Genomic DNA, 19,036 nt, shown 5'->3' on the forward strand with positions numbered 1-19,036 from the left:
CAAATTTAAGCCCGGGGTGGGAAGAACTGGAAACGGCACTGACGCATCTGGGTTTGAGCAGGGGTTTAGAGTTATCGTGACTTTGAAAGTAGCCTCTATGCCCATGTCTGTAGTAACAGGTGTACATTAGGCCACAGATAGGAGATGCACTGAATTGTGTTAATAATGACCAATTAGGAGCTTCGAACTGAATGACGTGCAACGAAGAACCCATGTGGAAGAAGATAGACAGGAGAAGCTGGGACCAATGACCTGGCATCCCCTATGGAGCAGGCCGCCTATGTATAGGGTTGCACCAACCAGATATGTGGATTTGTAACCTATGTGATGTATGTCAGTTGTGACACTTTTTACCTTTATAAACTATTGCCCATGCTGATTTCGTCAGAGCGCTCCATGGTAGCAGAGTTCTTTGCTGGCGCGTACTTGTCTTTTTGTGATAATAAACCTTGTTCTCCTTGCAAGAGCTGTGCTGGGCCTTCTGCCCTAGTGGGTTGCATTTTTTCTGGTGTGAGCGTTGAGGGGCTTCTCTACAAGGGTCGGGCCCGAAGCTTGAGAGCGCTTCAGCTTATAAATTATATTTGTTACCATTTCAATTGCAAATGGACAATCCCCTTTGAGGAATCTTCGCTCAAATCTACTTGCTTTAAATTTTCAGTCAATTCCAAAATTGGATTCATTACAAGCAGCCCACGTAGACTCCGTTATTAGATGGATGTGCAAGGTGGTGATGCTCCTGCCACCATAAGTAGAAAGGCACCAGAATTGTGATCATTTTGAGCTGTCACTGTAAGAATAGTTCACCTGAGGAAGGCAGGGGGAGAGCATGTCAGTAATGTAGGTACTCAATTACACTTTTGTGCTGCTCTTTAAACCCTCCGGTTGAATGGCCATTATCAGTCACTACTTCTTGCGTTGCCCAGTAGCACTCTACTCTCCTGAACACCCACTATCGACCCTACCACGCGTGTGCCAGGGAAGCTTCAGTAATGCAATGACTTGGACTTGCTCCGACCACTCCTTCATCTATTTCGCCTGCTCTAACGGCCGCTGCATATTGCATCCAAACTAAGCTAAGCCCCACTTACCAACCTCATACCTGTACGACTGCTGGGCCGGGGGAATGCATTTCTCTTCGGAACAAGACAGCGCCGAGCAGCACAGGTTCGATACCCAGATCCGATCTCAGAGGCCGAGCTTAGAAAACAATATTTCCGTTTTTTTTATTGCAGTCCCCCATATGCTCTCCTATATCATCAATTCTGCCCCCACTCAGCAGACCCCCCCCCCCTGCCTCAGAATGGATTTTCCTGCAGCCTCTGATTCCAAAGCCAAATTATACACACACTGCCTTTCTAGACACTATCGCCTTGCCCATAGGGCAGCACCATCGTCTTGCCCACATAGCTAATGTGAACCAGCAGCTGCGGTATCACTCTCCATGGTAACTTTGTTCGTACCAGTCCTAGCACTACCCCACGCCCTCCATCGTCAAGCGTATCTGCTTTCCCAAAGGCTGCAGTGACGTCATTACCGCTCTAATCAATTCAGGCTATTGACGGTGATGTTTTCTTGTTCTCTCTCTGTTTCCACCTGCGCCCAGATGCTACCATACCCATTGCGGCCTTGCTTACCTGTACTACGCTGCGTCGTACCCACGTGCTACTGCATACTTGATGTAGCGCCTCGTAACATGAAATGTGGCTTTGCCAGGTTCTGCTACCATACCCATTGCGGCCTTGCTTACCTGTACTACGCTGCATCCTACCCACGTGCTACTGCATACTTGATGTAGCGCCTCGTAACATGAAATGTGGCTTTGCCAGGTTCTGCTACCATACCCATTGCGGCCTTGCTAACCTGTACTACGCTGCATCCTACCCACGTGCTACTGCATACTTGATGTAGCGCCTCGTAACATGAGGCGTGGCTTTGCCAGGTTGTATACACTCACCAACTCTGTAACCATATTGTTGCACTTTACTAATGTATTATGCAGTGTCTGTAACTAGCGCCTAGCCACCTCAGGGCTTGGTGCGCTGAAATGAATGTAAAAATAAAATGCACACATTATCTACTCAGTACCTAGTGTTATGCACTATACCAGTACTCAATAACAATAGTCTGACTGTGGTTTCACCGGGGCTTCAGACTTTTCCGACAGCACTGGCACTCGATGCGCCTGCCTTGAGAAATGCAGCATCAGTTTCCAATGTTCCCCTCGCAATCCCACTAGAATCTGCAGGAACCGTCCAGGCTAACGATGCCCCTATATGGACCCCAATCCCCACCGGAAAGCCCATCCCAGATCGTGTCTGGCCTCACATTTCCGAGTCCCGCCTGCACATTTCGCCATAAGGAAACCATCGGAGCACCGGCCACATTGCATACAATATCCCCCATCTTCCCCCTGCAGGCCGCTCAAAATGAACCAAAGCATGGGCGCTCTCCCCATAGCGCCTGGCTGTCTAGGTCATGGGGCCCTGCAATGACCCCTATAACAGACCATATCCCCTTGTCAATTGTGCCAAGTGTCGTGACTCATAGGCCCCTCTAATTGTGTCTACCCATTCAGCACAAGTTGGCAAGGTAACAGCCCATGAGCAATGATCCCGATGATTTTGCCTGAAATATCTACTTATTTGCTATTGTCAAAGAACATCTTTTAGCATTCCCTTGCCTGTCATATATACCGACTATACATTCCAAGGCCCGATTTTAAGGCCCGGCTCCATTACTTGGCCTTGTCCGGATACGTACAGCGCCACAGAGACAAACCCTTTGTCTGCTGTACCTTTCTGCAGCTATGGCAATCTTCTCCCATATGCCTTCCTTGCATGGAACTCCCTGATCTATGTTAGCATGTTGCCGTGCCACATATGGCAGCACAAGGTAAGGAAATCCATGTCATCACTTCCGGCATGCATTCTCCACGCACTTCTCGCCACACCCCTCCCCTCCCGGAACTGCTGTAGCCTTATGCTCTATGTGCCCACCAAAACAGGGTCCATCCCTATCTGCATCTACCACCATGATCGCCTGCAGAACATTGCATACCGTTAGCTAGGTCTGCCTACCGCTCCCGGCGGTAGGCGCCCAGGCTGTAGCCTATGCACCTCAGCGCTGCAGCAACACTTAAACAGTCTGCTACATACCTGATCTGGCCCACAGCCTTGTGCTGATGATGCACCTGATTTTGGGTATACACCAGATTGACCCGTTAACTTGTACTGCGCATGTAATTGCTCTTGTCCTACTGGGTCTCACCTACAGTTCTGTGGTGTATACTTAATCTGTCTTACATACCAGATTGCCAGCCTGTCAACAAACAGATTTGATTTGACTTGCTATATTGTAATAAACCTTCATATACCTGCTACTTTCCCTATCAATGTAAAGAGTTAATGTGTACATATCAATGTTGCTCTGTACCTACCTATGACTGCATACTTGAGGTAGCCCGCTGTAACATGAGGTGAGGCTCTTTCCACGCTGTGCTACCTTACCTATTGTGACTTTCAACCTGTCACTGCATTTTTGATGTAGCCCCCCATACCATGAGGTGAGGCTCCTTCCACGGTGTGCTACCTTACCTAGTGTGACCTTCAACCTGTACTGCATACTTGATGTAGCCCCTGCACCCTTAGGTGAGGCTTTCCATATTGTACACACGTACCAATGTTGCTCTTCACCTACCTGTGACTGCATTCTTGATGTAGCCCCCTGTAACATGAGCTGGGGCTCCTTCCAGGGCATGCTACCTTACCTATTGTGACTTTCAACCTGTACTGCATATTTGATGTGGCCCCATGTAACATAAGGTGAGGCCCCTTCCAGGCTGTTCTACCTTACCTATTGTGACTTTCAACCTGTGCTGCATACTTGATGTAGCCCCCCGTAACATGAGGTGAGGCCCCTTCCAGGCTGTGCTACCTTACCTATTGTGACTTTCAACCTGTACTGCATATTTGATGTGGACCCATGTAACATAAGGTGAGGCCCCTTCCAGGCTGTTCTACCTTACCTATTGTGACTTTCAACCTGTGCTGCATACTTGATGTAGCCCCCCGTAACATGAGGTGAGGCCCCTTCCAGGCTGTGCTACCTTACCTATTGTGACTTTCAACCTGTACTGCATATTTGATGTGGCCCCATGTAACATAAGGTGAGGCCCCTTCCAGGCTGTTCTACCTTACCTATTGTGACTTTCAACCTGTGCTGCATACTTGATGTAACCCCCTGCACCATGAGGTGAGGCTTCCCATATTGCGCACCCGTACCAATGTTGCTCTTTACCGATCTGTGACTGCATTCTTGATGCAGCCCCACCCGTATCATGACGTGAGAATCTTCCAAGCTGTGCACCCGTAACAATGTTCCTCTTTACCTACCTGTGACTGCATTCTTGATGCAGCCCCCTGTAACATGACGTGAGGCTCTCCCAGGCTGTGCTACCATACCTATTGTGACTTTCAACCTGTACTTCATTCTTGATGTAGGCCCCTTACCATGAGGTGAGGCTTTGCCAGCTTGTACACACACACCAACTGACTGCAACCATTTGCTTATGCTTGCACTTCCCTAAATTTGTATGCACTTTCTGTAACCAGAGCCAAGATGCCGCAGGACTTGGTGCGCTGAAATAAATGTAAAAATAAATAAATTCACGCAGGAGAAGAAGCAAAAATGGAAGGCTCATGTATGTCATATGAAGACCTCACCCACTTCCTACTGCACTTTCTGACCCAGAAAATTTCTTCTCAGTACCATAGCACCCCACCTATTGCCTTCCAGGGCAATGAGGTTGACCACTGACCAGCGGTCGCAGGGCGAGCGGGAACGGTTGGGAGTGGAGTAACAGTACTTTTATTTTTTATTGTTAAAAGTTCCACTACCGTTTTCCACCATTTTCACCATTCCGGAATGGTTCTTTTAAAACTTTAAACTTAAACTTAAACTTACCACTTAATTTTACCACCCTACAGCAGTTACATCTAACACAGACCCAACACAAGTAACACAAGCTTACAACAACAAACCTGGACACTGGACCTTATTCATACAGATACAACAAGCCAGCGCGCACAACCTGAAATACCATCCAATCTACACACAGACACACTCCTACAAAACAGTCACATAGCAACAACCCAGGCATTTCACCATACCCGTACGGATACAAGCCAGTGCGTACAACCTGAAATACCATCCAACCGACACATAAAACACACAGACAAACTCCTCCATAACAAACAGTCACATAGAAACAACCCAGGCATTGCACCATACCCGTACGGATACAACAAGCCAGTGCACGCAACAAACCATCTGCAAGTCAACACACAGAGATGCCAGTTTCTCCTGGTTCTGGGCCTATCCTATCACTCTTCCTTCACTGACCAACCCCGTTCTCTTTCTTGCAGAGCCACTTCAGCGCCTGGAGACTCCCTTGGGTGGTAGCGGTGCACAGTATAAATCAACATAAAATAACGTAACGTAACAGCGAAACTGAACTCTGTTTCACCATACATTCAAAAAGCATGAATGAGATCTCATCCTGGATGAACTCTATCTGGTTTCATATTAACTATCGGAGGCTGAGGGGGTTCTGCTAACACTAATAAACGATCTCTCCAAGTTGCTATCTCAGGTTAAATGCTAAGATGTTACAGTTTATAAAAGTCCAGGCCATTTCCACAGAATTGTATTTTAATATTAAGTGGTTACATGGGATTTGCCCCTTCATGCCACTTGACGAGTGTACAGTTTTAATAGGGGTCTTAATGACTAGTGACTTGGACTACTGTTAGAACCATACTTCAGAACCATAGAATATTCATCCCTCCAACTCTTTCAGACCACAGGAGAGAAAAGAGTTTCCATTTTGGGATCCAGGCTTTGTAATACATTACCGAATTCTATTAATGACAGCACACATTTGTTTGGGCTCCTGTGGAAGCAGCCGCTGTTCAGGTAGGAGTTAAGTATGAGTTCCTGCAGAGTTAAGGTCAGCAAGTAAAGGGGATTGATGTTCCAACTGACTGACCAACTGAGAGAAAGGAATGAAAAACAATAGTGGACCTCCAATTCTTTTGCCTGTTCCACACACTTGCCTTTCAACATGGCCCATACACAACCCCTTGAAAAATGTGTTGCACCTTGCTCCTTCCTGCCTATCCCGGCCCCCAGTGGAGTAGCAGTTCCACTACTGTCTTTGGCACACTTTTCCACTGCCACTAACCCCGTAGCTTGGCAATGAGGAATGATTCGAAAGCCTCCTTGCCAAAGTCTTCTTAAGTCCTCCAAGCGGGCTCGAGGGAGGTGGGGGCGGTGATGTTATGTTAATAGTTTTTATAATGTGCCACTTACCTGCATAATACTCTCAGAGGCCTAGACTTGCCCTAGAGTTGGTATATTGTGCCTCTGCCAAGGGTAACCAGACTTTAGTCTGCGGAAGGGCAAAGGGAAGTGTGAAGATGAAGAGGATGGAAAAGAGGGGCTTCGCCACAAACAAAAGGAGGGAGAGATGAAGTGGGGGTAGGAAGTGAATGCTTTGTGATGGCATGGGTAGCATGGGTGATTGTCAGTCCTGTTAAGTGGAGCATAGAAGTTATGATTTGGAAAACGACCTCCTTCCCAAATATCTCTTGATAACCCAGCTTCACAAGCTCAGTCCTTCCGTCAGGCCCAAGCTACCTTTTCCCGCTTCTCCATCCTGTGCGGGCTCTCAGGCTGTGTCACTAAAATACCCTTTACAAGCCACATTATTTTTTTTTTATTGTGTTTATTGACAGCGCCCAAACCCGGAGGTATCACATGTCTTGGTCAAGGACCCTGCCCATCGGGACAATTTGTACCTCATATGTAAATGGCGATGACACCCCTTCCTATGAGCCGAAAGCCCTCCCTCTGCCCCTTGCACAGCCTATAGCTTTGTCTTGCCCTCCTTCACCACGCCCTCCTACCAAGGTGCTATGCCACTTTTTAGGAACCCCTCAAACTAAATGAGTGCTGCCGGTACCAACACGCACGTGCACAGTCCTGCTACCTTTCTGGAAGTTTTACATGAAAAGACAACAAGGTTGAAAGTTGTCTTCAAATAATGTAAAGTTATTTTGTGATTCAGGTTTAAAGTTGCCTGAAATGAATTTGAAGGTAAGCTAGCTAAGTAAAGCCACGTTCAGTATTTCCACGTGCAGATGCTCACATCGCAGCTTAATCATTAGCACCTTTATGCAAATTCACTCACAGACATTTTCACAAACAATGGGCACTCCCTTTGTACATTCCAATCATGTTAGACATATTTGAAAGAATCAACCTGCAAACTTGTATCACTCCCAACAGGCCTGGGGAGAACTAGAACGGCCCAAGTCGTGCTTCCAAAGGCCTTAGCCACTCTGAACTTTCCCAGTATTTTCTATTGCCCTGCCTATCAGTGTCTAGTCTGTCATCATCACTCCCCTACATTCCCAGGCAGCATCAGGGCTTTCAGCAGTGGAGTAACTTTGCTGAAAATGTTGGGGGAGGCATGACATGTTAATCAATGGGTTCCCTGCCAAATGAGTGGGACAAAATGGTGTGCCACAAAAGTTGGGGCGGTGGGGGACAAACACCCTTGTCCCCCCTAAAATGATGCCCTTGGCTTTATGTGGGCTGGGGCTAGCCTGGGGTATAGCCCCGACAGCCTCTGAAAAATGTGTCTGAGGCAGGGTGCTTCTGGGGCTCCCTAAAATCTCCTGGTAGCCCCAGACCATTAGGCGCAAGGTCAGGGCCACCCTTAAGGAAGAAAAGATGTGTCACTGGTGCCTGCCAAGCATCCCTTTAGCTAAAAGATACAGGGATCATCACCCTCTCACCCAGTGTGCAAGGATCCCTGCATCTCTTAGTTAAAGGGGTGCCTGGCGAGGGTCTGTGCCACAATGAAAGAAGAAAAAAAAATGTGTGATGATGACCCCCAACAGGCTTCTTTTTATGTAAGAGATGCAGGGATCATCACCACCGCCTCCAAGGTGAGTGGGTGATGATCACTGAAGTGGGATGCCTGCAGGGGGTCGGTGGCACTTACCTGCCACCCGTTGGGTCATGACCCCTTTAGGCTATGCCCCTTCAAAGGGCCCCCTCAATTTTCGCATGGCACTTAAAGCACTGGGCGGCATAGAGTCCCCTCGCTTGCTCTATACTATTTTTTTGAGCTATATTGTTCAACGTGCTTGTTTCCTTCACTCCCTCCTTCTTTGATTTTTCAGTTATGTTTTCCTAATGCCTTACCGTACCACTTCATACCTGGACTGCTGAGCCCCGCTGTTCTTACTCAGTGTAACGGCAGCCACATGACCAATGCACACGTCCTTCGTCATTCAACCTCACGCTGCGGAAACTGGCACCTCAACGCACGCCACTTCCTGTCCTGTGGCATATGTAAAGCTACAGCACGGTCTGGCTTTGCTGTCAGGTGTGCCCGTGGCAAAGCACTCTAACTCCCCTGAACGTCCAACTTTTACCTGTGTGTCCCATACTCAAAACCACTTCTTGCAGCATAAAATATCTCCGTACTTCCCTCTCTCTTATGTGGGCATGACCCGCCTGCCTTACCACCCCGTTAGATTCCTCCACCAGAGGATCTTCCCACCTGCACCTCCTTGGCATGTCACTCGCCACTTAGGAGTACCCCTGTGTCCATGTCCTCTCCTTCTATGTTGAGACCCAGAGGACCTATAGGTCCAATACGAGGTTCATCCTTCACAGGGCACCAAATTCAGGTTTTCTCGGGGGATGGGGGTGTGGGGAGAGGGGCAGTGCACCGAAAAAAAAGTACCATTTAAAGAATAGGGACTTTTACGCAGATGGCCTTTCCTGGGGGGTGCCCGAGCCCCCTGATCCTTCACTCTCTGTTTAGCATCTCACACCTTCTTCTCTCCATATCTCACTACACAGTCTCATTCACAGGGTATTACCACACTTGCAATCCTTTATACCCTTCAGCGTAGACCCTTAATTTCCATGGAGGTAAACAGGCCTTTTTCTGTCATATAGGTTAATGAGCTCCCCCTCCCCAACACCTGCCAAACACAGCCATACTTCTCACCTCAATCCCCTTTAGGAGGGTGTGAGTGCCACACGATTCATTCTCTTCTCCCCAAAAGTCTCATAACTTCAGTCATGTCCCCTGTAAACCGTCTGCACCAACTCTGTGTGCAACTTAATAACAAGGTAAACTGCTTTGTGAGCATGCGTACTTAGTGAACTACCATCGCCGAAGAGTTTGGAAGGGAAATTCCCCTTCCCAACCACTGCATTTCTTTACAAATCAGTGTAAAGGGTGCATCGTGTAGCATTGTTTCCGAACATACAGACTAAAAAAAGAAATGTGTATATGGGATTAGAAGGAGAGCTCATCAACCAGTCCAAGACTTCAAGATATGCCATAGTACCTACCAAAAGTACTCCTCCGCATAGAAAAAAACCTGTATGACATTTGCTCAAAATTAGCCTTGCCACTAAGAAGCATATACACCATCCATTTTTGCTCTATAAAAACAGGAAAATGTGCCCAACCAAAAAAAGAAACCATGAACATATAGGAGCCTATCCCCTGCTTCTTCCCACAAGGTTCCACTGATATTTATTGGAATCAGTAACCAGCAGAGCAGTGGCATAGGCAGGAACTCCAATAACATTACTTGCCGATTGCAAGAGGAATTTTAAGGCGAAAGAACATATTTTAATACACATAAAATATTCCTACTGGCAAAGCTAATTATGTATTACTTCCTGAAAAGTTATTTGATTCCAAGTCAGGAGTAAAATCAGATCCCTGTTTGTAACCCTGACAAAGGAAGTGCAATGGCAGGGCACATAATACAGATGATAGTTTTGCCCACCCCTTTTTCCCCAAAGTCTAGACAAAATTGAAGCCGTGTTAAAGAAAATCACATATGCTTGCCTTTTAAGTCAATAGCGGCAATGCTCACAGGTACAATAGATGGAGTGATTTCTTCTTTAATTAGGGAGCCCTCTTCTGAAATTCACTGCTTTCAGTTGAACAATGCATGCAGATGCTAGAGGCACTAAACACAGAACACATGATTATATTTAAATTTCCTCAGCAACTGAGCATAGAGAGAAACAGAAGTGAATTTCCTATACTGTTACTAAAGTTTCCTATCTTTTAGCAACCAAACAACATATTTCCTTGAATATACTGTATTGCCAAAACATCTTACATGGTTTTTGAAAGTTTGTGATTTGTTCTTCACCCCGAAGGATCCTTCTCCTGTGCGGTTCTACCCCTATCCCACCCAGGCTCCTGTGCTGGCCTCCAATGCTAGTTGACAGGGATCTGTAAAAAGTCAGGGACTGTAGCAGTAAAACATTAGTTGGGATATTGTCCTACCCACAATACCCTGCAAGCAAACAATATTTAAAGCCTCACCATGACATTATGTGCAGTTTGAGAACATGTCATGAATCTGCATGTGCCCAATTATTATGAAGTGCATACATGATTGCAACATACCCTAACTTTAAATTGTTGGATAGGATTATAAAAGTGCTCAGTGAAACCGTTCTTGTATAGCAGTGAGTTACCAAATCATTGTTTACTGTCTATGCTCCATGGAAATCTGAAAACTTGGAAATATTGCAGATTGTGTGAAAAGCATTCCAGTTATCTGAATATCCATGAGTAATCCCAGGCATAGCCAATACCCATTATCCTTTGCAGGCAAAGTAAATGGTATTGCAATGTTGATCGCCACTTAGGGTAATGTTAGAAATTCTAAAGTAGAAGACTCTGAGCATGACACTTGCTTACTCAAAATCCTTAGAGGGCAAATTAATATTTGAGTTTTATAATGTGTTAACTTGCCAGGGTGAGGTGCAAAGAATAGGAAGCATGGGATGTGGTACACATCCAAGTAGCCTGTTTACTTACAGTCAGTATCAGATATTTGAGCTGACAGTTGTGTTACATAATCTGGGTGACGCTTTTGCAAAGGCACCATGAGTAACAAATATTCTTGTGCTTGAACGTCATTCATATTATAAGAAACATAAAACAAGTGGTTATAGGTACAAGTCTGTTAACCTTTTGCAGAGTCAAGGCTGTCTGGTAATATCTGAATGTGGCCTGGCGTGGAAGTTCGAGTCATAAGGCATACCTGTGGTAGTGTCAAGTATAGGCGTCATGGGTGGAGAGGGAAGATGATTTGGTTAAAGTGTGCAGGTCTATCTAATTCATATCTTCTGTTCATGGAGCCACTTTCTCATATTCGTTTTTAGTAACCTCTCGTGGGTGTATTCTATTTGTAGGGTTTTTAGGTGTTTAAGGTCGAGCTTGCCTAGTAGTGCAATGTAAATAGGCTAGACCAGAATATCAAGACTACATAGCATAATGTATCTTTATTTAGAGAGAAAACAAATATGTTGTACCTTATTAGGTACCTGGTGTGGCTTGTGCCTTTTTAAATCTTTTTGCATAGGAGGGATTTGTCTGCGTGCATTGCTAAAATTCTTCTGAGCAACCTTCCAAATTGAGTCCATGCCCTCTTCATGGCCTCCCCCTTCGAACAAAATCCAGGTGTCTCAACTCTCTCAACTAGGGAGTGTCAATAGCCACTTGCTACTACCTGTTATATCCCCCTTCCTAAATATTACCTTGCACTCTAACCTAAAATGTTCCTTCCCACCCAAAAATCCTGATCCATGCATACCTCTGTACTTGGCAAGCCTGCCAACTTTCTTCTCACATTTCGGCCACCGGGTGCTTTTGCGAGGGCTTCAAAGGGACGCATGTGTTCTGTGACCACCCTTGCCTGGATGCCCACAGACCCTCCTCACCTGTCACTGCATTCTGCCTTCAGGAGCTCCAATGAGGGCTCCCCTCTATAACCTAATGGCAGAAATCAAAGGGATCAATGTGTTCCATGAAATTCCAGGTGGGAAGTGATACCCCCAACATGCAACAAGATTAAATTTGCCAACAAAATGGTCAAGAGATGTTGAGGAATTTCACTTGTACATAAATAAGTCATCCACTTTTAAATGTTACCTTCCGACAACATTCCAAGCTGGGACTCACTTCTCATCATCTGCTTCACCTCATACACATACACACTAACCCTCCTACTCACGTGCAGACCACCTTCATCCAAACCATCTTTTGCAGACAACATTGCCGAAGCTGTGGCTAACCTTTAGTCAAACACAAACACCATACCATACTGGGCGAGTTCAATCCCTAGCTAGAAATAGAGGGCATCAAAGTCACCCTGCAAGCATTGGCCAAGAATACCTCAAACAATTAGTTAAACGATCCACCAACACAGGTGGTGAACCATCTCCTGCAAAGAAAATTGTCTCCTCCTAAGTCTCCTAATCTTGGGGAAACCACCTGTGCATTCCATTCAGCATCTTCACCGAAGAAAACCCCTCTTGCAAAATCAACCAAAGATCCACCAATCTTAATCAGACCATGACAAGACATCCATGTCATGGAAAAACATGAAGATTCCAAACGTCAACCCACAATCAAAAAGCAAATAACTATACTAGATGACCCAGTTAATAAGATCCATGAATGGATAACCACAATCCTTCACATCATTTCCCTAAAACACCCTCTTGTTCCTCACAACAGACACAAGTCACTAAATTGTTTACCCCCAAACGTAATCTACATACAAAAAGGCTTGAGAAACAATTATGGGGAAATTACCTTCCAACAGACAAACTGGCCTATCATTGACAACTTTGATTTTACAGAGAAGAAACAATCGAAGCTACAAAACAAAAGCCAATTACCAGACCAATTAGAGTCTGCACATGACGACCAGAAGAAACTCCACAAATTCAGAAGCCCAGCATCCTTTAACACAACATAATCTCAAGAACTCTGTGACTCCATTATGACACACTTCCAAGATCGAGACCAACTGAATGACCAAATCAAAAATTCCTGAATCAAAAAAACAGCACAGAGGAAACTATTGATTCCAACATTGCCAGCTTGTTTCCCTTCTCCACATTGGACTTCCTCATCACGGTCAATGCTAGCAACTCAGGGGCTCACTCCAAGGAGCCAGCCAACTACCAGCCAAACGCCAATCTCCCACACAAGGTTTACCCCTTTAGCAATGTATCTACCAACAGATACAGGAATTGATTGAAAACATTAGCTTTCTCCATAAGTAACAAAACAGATTCAGATTAATGAGAGAAATGGAATCCACATAATGTGTGATACAGGACACTCGAAAAAACAATATGGATGCCATCTGACCTAGCGCTCTCATCCTGCTGCACATTTCTGTTTCTTTTGACAACATCCATAGGATTCCTACTAAACAGACACATAGATTAAAAGGAAACACTCTACACTGGATCACCTAATTTCTGACCAAGCAGATTGAAACAAAACACACATGGCCTCGTTCAAGTCCTTTATCCACAAGATGACATGCAGAGTACCCCAAGAATCTAGTCTCTTGCCGCTTCTGTTTAACATCTACGTAACATCTACATAGCCCTGCCCCTGGAGCGTATTACCAAAACAGGCCTCACTTGCTTCAACTATACAGATGCTACCCAAATCATCAACACGCTCATAAATGATGCTACAATGAATGCACTTGATCCCAACACATGCCTTGCATCTGTGAACTCCTGGATGACTACAAACAATGTGAATAGCCTGTCGAAAAGCAAGGTTATGATTTGTGGCACCACACAAACAAATCCCACACGTATCTCCTGGCCGAAGGAATGTGAACGTGCTCTCTACCAACAACAACTGCCAGAAACCTTACACTCGCGATGGACAGTGGCCTTAAACTGGAAGGCCACTATAAGGTGTCACTTTTCCAGCTATGAACAATTTGACGCATCATGGCCCACCGGACCTTCACACACAGCAATATGGCAGTTATCTCAACTACTATTCTCAAGACTAGATTATGCCAACAGCCTTTACCTTTGACCCCCGGAATACCTTGTCAACAGGCTACGCAGATTCTGAAACCCAGCAGCCAAACTGCTTGTGAGACTGAAAAGATACACACGCATCTCCCGGCCCACACTATACTGGCTTCCAATTGAATTGAGGTTTCACTTCCAAGCTCAGTCCATAGCCCACTGTGATTTCCACAGCAAGGGTCCAGAATCCAGCACAAGAAATTAATTCACTATCAGATATCATTGATCGTGCAATAATACCCTAGTAAGGATGCCAAACTACAACCACAAAGGCCACTGAGGATTCTCTTTCTTCTCCCTCTCAAACAAACTCTGAACATTTCCACTAAACATCTTTTCACAGAAGACCAGCTGGCCTTCAGAAAACAGCTGAAATCCTGGTGAATTAACACCAGCAAGAGAGCAGCAACAAAGCCTCAACCAACAGAAGCCCACCCACTGTAGCTTCAGTCTGAGGGAGCTTCTCCTCCTACATTGTACAAACATCCCGCAAACCTACATGTAATCATCAGCAAAGGAATATTGGTGGACTGACTCATTTTAGTCAGGCTCCATGCAAACTTAATGGAATCGACCCAACATGCTATACCAACATACTATGAAAAATAAAACACACACACACATGATGCGCCCTATTCATAGCATTACCTCCTCGCCAGAGAGAGGAGGTTTAAAAAAAAAAAAAGTGGCACTTCCTTGCACCGCCCCCCAATTCACCCAGGGCACTGCTGCCCCTAAGGCCGGACCTGCCTACCGCTTCAAAACACTGCAGGTCTGAGCCCTAGTCTCAGGAGGATAGCTCAGGGGCAACATGCTCGCCTTGGAAGCAAGAGGACGCCTAGCAACACAGGTTCGATCCCCGGGTTCGTGCTTAGAAAACTATCATATCATATTCTGTTAGAGTGCTACACAGCAGCCCAAGTCCTGCACTGACTTTGTGATACGCTTTACTGTGCCACAGTCACAAGGCAGGCCCGCGCATTCCTCCCCTGATGCAATTATACACAGCAGGCCTAGGTTATCTCTTAGCCCAGTTACAGGCAGCACATCCCATTCTCTACCCTGACACAGTAATACACAGCAAGCCCACCCCTGCCCTGTCGCAGGACTCAGCTCTGCCGTGCAACACTGATACTTAGCAGGCATCAGAAGTGCACGGCCCCAGCATTGGCTTGCATACTCTAGAAGCCCCGCCCTCACTTGCCACCGTGATACACTGGCGCCCAGCCCTGCCATGGCGATGATACACAGCACTCCTGAGCCATCTCCTGATCAGGCAGTGTTATACCGCAGGACCCATCCCTGCCCTGCCACAGTGATACACACTAGGCCCGATGCTAACCTTACCACAATGGTAACCAGTAGGCATCCTCCCTACATGAACCCAGTGATACACAGCAGACCTCCTCCCTCCCTTACCACAGTGATGCACAGCAGGTCACCTTCCGCTTTTACCACAGTGATAAACATCCACCCTGCTCCATTCCTTACCGCAGTGATACACAGCAGACGTCCTCGCTGCCTTACCCGACTGACACACAGCAGGCTTCATCCATTCCTTGCCACGGTGATACACAGCAGACTTCCACACTCCATTACCTAACTAATGACGAGCAGACTTCATCACGCCCCTGCCATGGGGATGCACAGCAGGCCTCCTCTATCCCTTACCGAGGGATGCACAGCAAATCGCCTCCCTCCTTTACCACAGAGATACACAACAGGCCCCATCCCCCTCTGTCCTCCTTTATCATAGTGATAAACCACAGACCATCTGCCTCCATTACCGCACTGACACACACACCTCCTCACTGCCTTAACCAAGTGATGAAAAACAGAGTTGCTCCCTTCCCTACCCCAGTGATACACAGCAGGCCTTCTCCCACCCAGCCTTACCACAGTGATAAACAGTAGGCATCCTCCCTACATTAATCCAGTGATAAACAGCCGGCATCCTTCTCTTACCACAGTGATACACAGCAGGTCCCATTCCTCACCTGCCATGGTTATACACAGCAGGCCTCCTCCCGCTCTTACCACAGTGATACACAGCAGGTCCCATTCCTCACCTGCCATGGTGATAGACAGCAGGCCTCCTCCTTCTCTTACCACAGTGATACACAGCAGGTCCCGTTCCTCACCTGCCAGGGTTATACACAGCAGGCCTCCTCCCGCTCTTACCACAGTGATACACAGCAGGTCCCGTTCCTCACCTGCCATGGTTATACACAGCCAGCCTCCTCCCGCTCTTACCACAGTGATACACAGCAGGTCCCATTCATCACCTGCCATGGTTATACACAGCAGGCCTCCGCTCTCCCTTTCCCCACTAATGGACAGCAGACCACCTTACTCCTTTAGTACGCTGCCTGGATAAGGAAGCCTCCTATATTACCAGACTGATGCACAGCAAATCTCTTCTCTCCCTTACCCTAGCGATACACAGCAGGTCTCCTCCCACCCCGCCTTAGCTCCGTGATACACAGTAGGCATCCCTCTTGCATTACCCCAGGAATACACAATACGCCTGGATGATCCCGTACATCAGGGATACAGAGAAGGCTGGACCCCCCACCCCCTTTCCACAGTAATGCACAGAAGGACTCCGCCCTCCCTTACCCCAGTCATACACAGAAGGTCTACTGCCCTGGTCATCTGGTTACCCTCTGAATTCGGGGCCCAGGTCCCTGCCCACCGAGTTGCACACCCACACTGCCTCTTGGCATCCTTTGCACTTGTTGTCTGTATCTGTAACCCTACAGTCCCCTTCCTGCACTTATTAGACACTTGCTGTCTGCACTTTTATGACTCGCACTCGCCACCTGTTGGCCGCACTACTTGTTATTTGGATCCCATGTACCGCACTTGCCCATCCCTCAACCCCCCAGCACTTTTCCTCTCCTACTCCCCTGCACTTGCACAATCTCACTGTCACTTGGCCTAGTAAGATCGTTGTCGGTCCTCCCTCTGTTCCCCCTTCCTTGCCTCATCACGCCTTGAAACACTTGTGTATTAGTGCGTTATAAATGCCTTATCATATCAGATCATATCCCCCCTCCCTTACTACAGTGATAACACAGCACTCCTCCCTCACCCTAGTGACAGACAGCAGGCACTCTCCCTTACAGGAATGATGCAAAACATTAACCATCTCTGGCCACCACTCACCTTTGCAGAGTTGGGAGTAGAATCCTTCTTTCTTGAGCATGATGAGGAGGGACCCCCAGCCCAGCAGGACGGCCGAGAAGAAGAGGTTTTCGATGACGGCCGTACACGCCATCCACCAGCGGCGCTTGTATGCCTGATTAAGTGAAGGTGCCATGATGACTGCTCTTCAGGGAGCTGTGAGGACACAAGATGCACTCTTGCCTGGACCAATGCACTCCTCGGTCTGCACCACTTCCACCTGAGCACAAAAAAGGGCAGAGGTTACACTGGGGGGAAACAAGAGAAGCGCAACTTGCACAGGAACACCTGTGACCCATATAGACCAACAGATGGATCTTAAGGTCAAAGGCTTGATGTATGGCTATTGCCTCTTAAATCATGGTTTAAGACTTGTGAAAGCCAAAAGACGGATCTACAAATCATACAGGCCAGCCAGTGGATCTATCTATGGTAATAAAAGTCCACATTTGTGGGTTTGTGGCTTAGCAAAGCGCTGTTCCTTACACAGTTCCAAACCGGTTCACCAATCTGCACCACATTTTGCATAGTTACCTGTTAGGACCCTCCAGACATTACTGGCTACATGACATGGTGACACCCCACCCCTTTCCTCGGATTTCAGACTAAAGTCAAAATTTGTTTTTGGGTTTGTGGCTTGGCGAAGGGTTGTTCCTTATACAATTCCACACTGTTTCACCAATCCGCACCACTTTTTGCATAGTTACCTGTTAGGACCCTTCAGACATTACTGGCTACCTGACAGTTGGACACCCCTCCACTTTCCATAGATTTCAGCAAGAGTCAAAATGTGTTTGTGGGTTTGTGGCTTGGGAAGCGTTGTTCCTTATGCAATTCCACATCGTTTCACCAATTTGCACCCAACTTTGTATATTTACCTGTAAGGACTCTCCGGACATTACTGGCTACATGACATTTGGACACCCCGGCCCTTTCCCGGATTTCTGCACCTTCACACATGAGACGGTTGGCTGAAATTGGTGAAACATCAATGTGGTCATAGAAGCACTGGTCTCAACTAAAGGAACAAAACTTGAGGTCCAATAGGGACCACGAAAACCATGTTTCAAGGCCCTGGGATGCACAGTTTCTGAGATATTTGCACCGCAATGCAACGCTATGAACTGCACCGTGCCAGGGTGAGGCAACAGGTGGGGTTAGAGCACAGATGATCCCAGTATGCAGCAGCACCGCAACTCTCATCTTACCCCCACTCCCAACATCTGCTCCGGGGTATTTCAGCCTGCCACACGCGCCCATTCTAAGTGCAGTTTATTTCAGGGTACAACGCACATCAAGCAATAAGCAAATCGGAACAGCGACCTAAAGGATCATTGATTTTCAACAATTGATGAGAGTGTTATTATGTCTGTCTACAGAACCCAGAGAATGGGTTATTTTTGCTAGTGACTCACAAAGTTGAACATGGTGGATCTCCCTTTCATACTAGAATCTACAACGACCCACTTGAGCCACAATCACTTTGTGTAATTGCTTGGTTGCTTGACTAATTACCTTGACTAATTGGAAAGAAAACTGAGGTTATAATCTACTGAGGATACAACAAGCCTTTCTCTACAAATTTAGGGCAAGATATTTTGGGGCCTTGACTTGACTTGCATCGGGTGGGGGTGATCTATGCACTCTGCTTGATCGTGACATCGGCTTCCACCAACGAGTCAACGCTGTTTCCAAATCACGTCAGTTGAAGATTTGGGATCTTTGTCAAGTACTTCCACGAGTTCCCCTAGTTGGGGCCCCATAATTGCTACTGTTCTCATTCCATCGAGACCCAGCTTCTGCAATGATCTTTTATCTTGACATCCCAAGGCATATGACACAATGGTTTCAGTGACTTCAGACTGCAGCCACTCGC

General features: G+C 46.7%; 2 protein-coding genes across 3 annotated transcripts in view; one reads left to right on the forward strand and one right to left on the reverse strand.

Annotated features, from left to right (window-relative positions):
- Positions 1–19,036, forward strand: part of LOC138513884 (uncharacterized) — a 588,633-nt gene that overhangs the window by 389,403 nt on the left and 180,194 nt on the right. The window lies entirely within an intron of this gene.
- The window catches only part of SLC43A1 (solute carrier family 43 member 1), a 383,027-nt gene that overhangs the window by 274,727 nt on the left and 89,264 nt on the right, over positions 1–19,036 (reverse strand). Inside the window, exon 2 of the mRNA XM_069629016.1 lies at positions 17,143–17,380. Coding sequence (XP_069485117.1) covers positions 17,143–17,296 — 154 coding nt within the window. The 5' untranslated portion in view covers positions 17,297–17,380. The remainder of the gene's footprint in view (positions 1–17,142; positions 17,381–19,036) is intronic.

This window comes from Ambystoma mexicanum, chromosome 12 (genome assembly GCF_040938575.1).
Source record: "Ambystoma mexicanum isolate Mex_15411 chromosome 12, UKY_AmexF1_1, whole genome shotgun sequence".
Classification (NCBI taxonomy): Eukaryota; Metazoa; Chordata; class Amphibia; order Caudata; family Ambystomatidae; genus Ambystoma; species Ambystoma mexicanum.